General features: G+C 45.2%; 1 protein-coding gene across 1 annotated transcript in view; it reads right to left on the bottom strand.

The window, feature by feature from the left end:
• SPSB4 (splA/ryanodine receptor domain and SOCS box containing 4) overlaps positions 1-4,749 on the bottom strand; it is a 122,854-nt gene extending 118,105 nt beyond the window's left edge. Inside the window, exon 1 of the mRNA XM_007947522.1 lies at positions 4,056-4,749. Within this exon, the coding sequence (XP_007945713.1) occupies positions 4,056-4,749 (694 nt within the window). The remainder of the gene's footprint in view (positions 1-4,055) is intronic.
• Between the last annotated feature and the right edge of the window lie 2,271 nt (positions 4,750-7,020).

The raw sequence follows: 7,020 nt of genomic DNA, 5'->3' as shown, positions 1-7,020 counted from the left end.
CTGAGGACTAGGGTTTGCCTAGTTCCATTTCCATTAAATAAAGAGTTGTTGTTGGTTTTCTGAGGACTAGGGTTTGCCTAGTTACCATGTCTATGAAGGTTTCAGACATCCTTCCACAAGCAACAGTGAAACTAGCCTTTCTCAGAACACCTTCATTTGTTCCTAAATGTAACCAGTTAAATAGGTAAACAAAACAATATTTGCATTTCAATAACCTTCTTGGCCCAACAGGCTTAAAAATATAGTATTAGTAAGAAAGTCTCCAATTATACCAGTGAGCTGGGCATACCAGCCACTTTCTGTTGGCCTTTCATCCTAAAAAACCCTCAATCCACTCTACACTTGAGCAATTGCATGTTTTACTTGAGTCAAATCTTACCCTTTATTTTTTATTTTTCCTGGAGTCTTGGACTCATTCCCTCAACTAAAGAGGGGAGGAGAGGAAAAGAGTGGGCCTCAGAGGCCAACAGACCTGGGTCAGCTCCAATTCTGGCTCTTTCTAGCTCTGCCCTTCAGTTTCCTTATCTCTGAAACAGAAATCTAGAAGCCATCTTGTTGGCTGACAATTATATCTCTCATTTAAAATGAGTATACTCTTATCTTGGGAGCTCTGGTAGCATAGTGGCTAAGACACTTGCCTGCTAACCAGACGGCTGGCGGTTCAAACCCACCAGCCACTCCTCGGAAGGAAGGTTGGGCAATCCTACTTCCGTAGTGATACTGCCTCGGAAACCCAAGGAGGGGTCGCTATGAGTCAGGGCTGACTCGATGGCACATAACAACAACAACAACAACATACTCTTATCTTGGCTTTAATCACGGCCTCTGTGAGCTTCATTAGGAGTGTGGCAGGAAGTTTGTTTTGCCTGGTGCTGGTTGCCTGACACATGGGAGTGTGAGGGCTCGTGAGTGTGGGACTCCAGGCCCTGCTCTGCTGGGATTCCACCCAGGACAAGGAGCTGAGCAGGCTTCTATCCACAGACCACTGTGAGTCACTGTTGTCACTATGAGTTTTAAGCTGCTTGTAAGGTGGCTGTGCAGACTAAATGAGAGGAAGCCTAGAGTTGTCAAGGGTCAAGCTTAGCAGCCTGTTGGCTTATGTGTAAGCTAGGGTGTTTTGTTTGACCACAGCATGTTTCAACTTTAAAAATTGTGATAGTTCACACAACATCTAAATTTCTGGTTCTCTTGAAAAATTCAGAAGATTCTACAACCCAGAACTCTTGTTCTCATGAGGTGATAATCAGCTGGAAGTGAGAGACAGCTGTCCCTTTAACAGACAGTACAGCCCTTGTAGTCAGTTCACCAGTGAAAGCTGGAATGTGGATATTCAGCCTCTACATACAGTAGATGGTCCATGAAGGTATTTGTTATTACTGTTACTTATGACTTATTAGTAACCGGAATGACTAGCATTCAAGTCCAGGGATTGTCTTCTATTTGTTACTCTCCTCCCTCTGTGAGTAGCTTGAGGCTGGGCACACAGAAGACATCATTTTGTACCCTAATACAGATTAAAGGATTCATAATCAGAACTAACACTTAAAGCCCTTATTAGATGTCAGTGACTATTCTAAACACTGTTGCATATATTATCTTATTCAAGCCTCCATCACTGTGCCACTTTCACAGGTGAGAAAATCGAGGCAGAGAGAGGTTAAATGATTTACCCAACATAGGACCTGAATAGACATTTCACCAACAAGCACATGAAAAGATGCTTAATACCATTAACCACTGTTGTTTTTGGTTGAGTAGATTCTGACTCAAAGTGACCAGGGAGATGCAAATCAAAACCACAATGAACTATCACATCACTCCCACTAAGATGGCTAAGATAGAAAAAAGAAAAAAAAACAAGGTGTTGGACTTGTGGGCTTGGGACCATGGTCACAGGGGACATCAAGCTTAATTGGCATACCATATTACTACATCCTACTTTGGTGAGTAGGGACGGGTCTTAAAAGCTTGCAAGTGGTCATCTAGATGCAACAATAGGTCTCTCCTCATCCAGAGCAAAGGAGAATGAAGAAAGATGCATGGAAACAATTAGTCCAAGGGACTAGTGGACCATGCAAACCTCAGCCTATAAGACCATGAGACCAGAAGAACTAGATGGTGCCCCGCTACCCATCAACCACTCGGAAAGGGATCAGTGCAGGAGATCTTGGATAGAGTGAAAGAATAATGTGAAACAAGACTCAAAATCATAAAAAAGACCAGACTTGCTGGTCTGATAGAGACTGGTAAAACCCCTAAGACTATGGCCCCAAGTCACCCTTCAGGACTGGAACTGAACTCACTACAGTGGCTTCCAGCCAAACAATAGACAGGCATATAAGGAGATCATTTACATCAGGTAGGTACACTCCTTAGAACAATCAACTATGGGAGATCAGAAGGGCAGTATTTGCACAGGGAGATAGCTCAGAGAGTAGGAATGCATAGGAAAGAAGGACCCAGGGAAAAAGTAACCACAGGGAAGAAGTGGGAAGAGAGCTGTTACATTATGGGGATTGCAGTCAATGTCATAAAACAAAATATGTATGAACCGCTACATAGACAATGAATTTGCTCTGTAAACTTTCACCCAAATCACAATTAAAAAAAAAAAAATTCAGCCTTTGTGGCAATTTTGGAAAAAGAATAACATATAAATACAGTACATTTTGTAGTTCCCCCAAAAACCCTGAGGTGTAGAACAATGTGTATAGATAGCATGCTTCCATTTGTATACGTTTTTATGCTTGTGTATTCAGAGAATATTTCCAACAGGATATACAAGAAGCAGTGTCATTAATTGTATCTGGAGAAGAGAACAGGGAGAGTGGGGGAAAAGCAGTAAAGGAAGATTTATTTTCCTCTGGAAAGTGAAAATTCACTTTTTACTATTGAATTTGGTATATGTATTATATATTATAAAATAAAACAAAACATTTGGGTCCTGAGATAAGCATTAAAATAAAAAGATAAGAAAAAAAATTAATGTTGGCAAGGATGTGGAGAAATTAGAACACTTATCCATTGCCGGTAGGAATGCAAAAGGGTATAGCCACTGTGGAAAAGTTTGGCAGTTACTCAAAAAATTAAACATAGAACTACCATACGTTTAATGTCATAAATTCCACTCTTAGGTAAATACTCAAAAGACTTGAAAGCAGCTACACAAATGGACACATGTGCACCAGTGTCCACTGCAGCACTATTCACAATGTTCATAAGATGGAAGCAACCCAATAGTCCATCAACAGATGAATGGATAAACAAAATGTGTTACATACATACAATGGAATATTACTCAGCCATAAAGAGAAATGAAGTCCTGATACATGCTATGACATGGATGAAGCTTGAAAACATGCTGAGTGGAATAAGTCAGACACAAAGGGACACATGTTATATGGTGGCATAGCATCTAAGGCATTTGACTACTAACCAGAAGGCTGGTGGTTCAAGCCCACCAACCACTTCTTGGAAGGAAGATTGGGCAATCTACTTCTGTAGAGATACCATCTCAGAAACCCAAGGAGGGGTCGCTATGAGTTGAATCAACTCGATGGCAGTGAGTTTTTTTTTCTCACTTATATATGCTATCTCGAATGGGCAAAGGTATAGAGACCAAAGTTTTATTAGAGGTTACCAGGGGTGGGAGGGTGGGGGAAGAGAAGACACTGTTCAGGAGAACAATCAGTATCTGTTTATGGTGATGGAAAATCTGTCAATGCTTATTGGTGAGGGTTGTACAACATGATTAATGTAATCAATGTCACTAAATTGTACATGTGGAAAATGTTAAATTGGCAAATGTTGCATTATATGTATTTTTACAACAATGAAATAAAGTAATTTGCTCAAGATCACTAGGCCAAGGAAAGAGAGTCAATATTCAAACTCAGGACTCTGGTCCCAAAGTCCAAATGTTAACCATGACCCGGGGTGGCAGGATTATCCCAAGTGCTGATGGAGTTGTGGCCTCACCTGCTTTCCCACCCCCCCAATTCCTCAGTGGACCATCAGCTCCTGCAATCCCCTGTCCCACCACCAGGCACACTTACGGTCAAGGCCGTTGATGTAGCGCATGGTGACTTCGCAGTGGCCCCACACGGCACTCACCACTGGATACAGCTTCTTGCCCTTGAGCCCACGGAAGGCCACACCCAAGTACTGGCCATCTACTACGAAGCTGAGCGTGCCCTCATCCATGTCCAGTACAACAAGCAGCGAGTCTGGCAGGGCGAAGGCCTCATCGGGTCCCAGGAAGGCGGGGTAGGCCACGCCGGGCCGGTTCTTGCCGTCATGGTAGAGGCGGCTGCGGCCCAGGTCCCAGCCCCACGACTCAGCATCGCTGCCCACCAGTGCTGTGTAGCCCACTGAGTGCAGGGGTGCACGCGCTGTGGCCACACCAACTACAGCATGAGTGCCACGCTGGCGAGCTGGCCAGTTGATCTGCCAGGCATGCAGGCCACGGGCGTGGCCCACCTTGCCGCGGATGCCGTCAGTGCTCTGGGCCACCGGGTGCCGGTGAAAAGTGAGCCGGTCGTCATCCTTGACGAAGACATTGAGCGAGCGGTCTTCCGGGTTCCACGCATGCCGCAGCTGCACAGCCAGCCCCACCGCTGGCATGTCCAACAGCTGGTCCAGCCGCGCCGGTCGCCCAGGCTCTGCCCCAAGCAGTTCCCGCTTGGCCGGCCTCAGAGCTGGTTCGCGCACCTCCACGGACTTGAGGCTCCCTGAGAGCTTCTGTCCCATGGTTTGCTGGGGAGAAGGGACGGCTGCAGGCTACTGCTACCTTGAGGGAGCCTCCACTCCCCGCAGCCAGGGATGGGCCACAGGGCTGGGGACCAGGCTTCTGGATGGTACACCTCCACAGCCTCTACCAGGCTGGGGCAGGGGCGCAAGCTCCTAGAAGGAAGCAAAGGACATGGGTTTTAGCCGCAGTATCAGCAGCCAATTACTTATCCCTCCATTTATGCTCGTGTCTCAGCTGAGCCCTTTACACGTATTAATAATAATTAATATAATAATATCTGGTGCTTATCTAGCACTTGTACTATGCTAGAAACTGTTCTAACCAATTTACATTTATGAACTCATTTAATTCTTAGGAGCTCTCTATAAGATATATACATTATTGCCATTTTGCAGATAAGAAAACTAAAAGAACAGAGAGAAGATATGTAATTAGCCAAAGTCCCACAGCTAATAAGTGGCTGAGCCAAGATTCAAACCAAGGCCAGCTGGCTTTAGAGTCCATGTTCCACATGTAGAGCAATCATAGATGATCTTATTTAAGAGTAAGGACTGTGCCCAAGATCACAGAACCTGGAAGAGAACTTAGGTGCATTTGATCCCAAGGCTCAAGCAGAGATTACTCATCAGGACATCACACCTGTAGACAAAACCCATGCCAAGGCTAAGGGGAGGGAGGAAAACAAAGTTGCTCAACACATGCAGAATGCATACATGTAGTTTGTGGCCCATTGGCTCCCAACCCCAGCTGCCCTGGGAAGTTTGGATAGCATTCTGAATTGCAGCCAAGCTTAAGAACAAGTGAGCATCCAGCAAGGCCACCCAGGAACATGGACATAAGGTGGTCATCTGAGGATGGGGTGGGGGCTCCATGGGAAGGTGGGATGAAGACAAGATAAAGAAACTGGTGTCCAGCCAGAGCTCCATCCAAATCTCACTTTTCAACTCTTAGCTATGTATCTACAGGAAGGGCTCTTAGCCTCTCTGAGATGGCAATTTACTCCTTTGTAAATTGGGAATAAAACACCTTTCTCAGGGTGGAGGTTTGAAAGGCAATATTATAATGGGCCAAGTTTGGGTTTAGTCCCCTGGCTTGAGACTTAGTAAGCTGGTTTTCTTCTCTGGGTCTGTTTTCTGGACATCCCATTGGCTGCTTTCCTTTGGATGATGGGATCTTTCTTTGTGCTTATAAACAGTGCAATGGTTGCACGCTCAGCTGCTAGCCAAGCAGTTCAAACCCACCCACAGATGCGTTGGAAGACAGGCCTGGCAATCTGCCTCAGTTCTACTCTGCACACATGGGGTTACCATGGGTTGGAACTGACTTGAAGGCAACTAACAACAGCAGCATTTATCCCCAAAAATCCTCCCTAGAGATGGGATCGTGGTTTTTTTTGCGAGGAAGAATGGCCACCATCACTGGAGGATGAGTCAGAACCCAGGGTGTTTGGATTGCTTTGACAGATCCTAGGTGTGCAGGAACTGAGGAGCAGGGCCCTGCAGTCTATCCAGAGCAGAGGTATATACCCTCCCCTCTGCTCTCTGGCCTGAGAGCCTCTGGGCTCAGGATAACTTCTACTGAGGCAGACAGAGGACAGGCTGTTTCATGACCTGCCCTGCCTGGCCATGACCTGCCACCCAAACAGCGGCACACATCAGCTGAAGTCCAGGTGGCAGGGAAAGGAGCTTGCTGCCACACAGCACAGACTGGTAATCTGTAGATTTATTTTTTTAACCCACCAGTTTTAGTTTCAACTCTCATTTTCTTTCTTCTTTCTGTTGCCAGACCTCAGCTTTGGTTCATGCCAACTCTATCCAGAGGACTCTGACGAATATTTAAGCTGAAGGAATACCAGAACACATAGAAATTTGCAACACTAGACAGTTTCAAGATAGCAAAATAAAGTAAATCCTTTTTATATCCAAAATCACCCACAAAAGAGAAAAAGAAACAGAAAAGCAAACTTTATCTTCAGCAAAACTGGAAGACCTCTGTAACCTGAACCACAGCTTCTAAGGAAAGCTGCCAAAAACAAAAAAGGCTGCCAAAAGCAGTGAAAATCAAATGAGGAGTAAGAAACACCACTAGAAGACAGGTAGCTATAGATCTCAGAGAAATCTGACAGAGCCAGTCAGTAGCTGGATCTCCCTGAAGGAAAAACCAAGGATTTCTTCTCAGAACAATGGGAACAAGGTATGAGGTTCGGCAGTGGGAGCTGCCTTTGGCACTCTTTCTTGGAGGAAGAAGAGAGTAGGACTAACAGAGGAAAC

The sequence above is a fragment of the Orycteropus afer genome, unplaced genomic scaffold, assembly GCF_000298275.1.
Source record: "Orycteropus afer afer isolate SDZICR_OR568_19922 unplaced genomic scaffold, OryAfe1.0 scaffold00188, whole genome shotgun sequence".
NCBI classification, from domain to species: Eukaryota; Metazoa; Chordata; class Mammalia; order Tubulidentata; family Orycteropodidae; genus Orycteropus; species Orycteropus afer.
The sequence above is the reverse complement of the archived record's forward strand: the minus strand, read 5'-3'. Positions and strand labels throughout refer to the sequence as shown.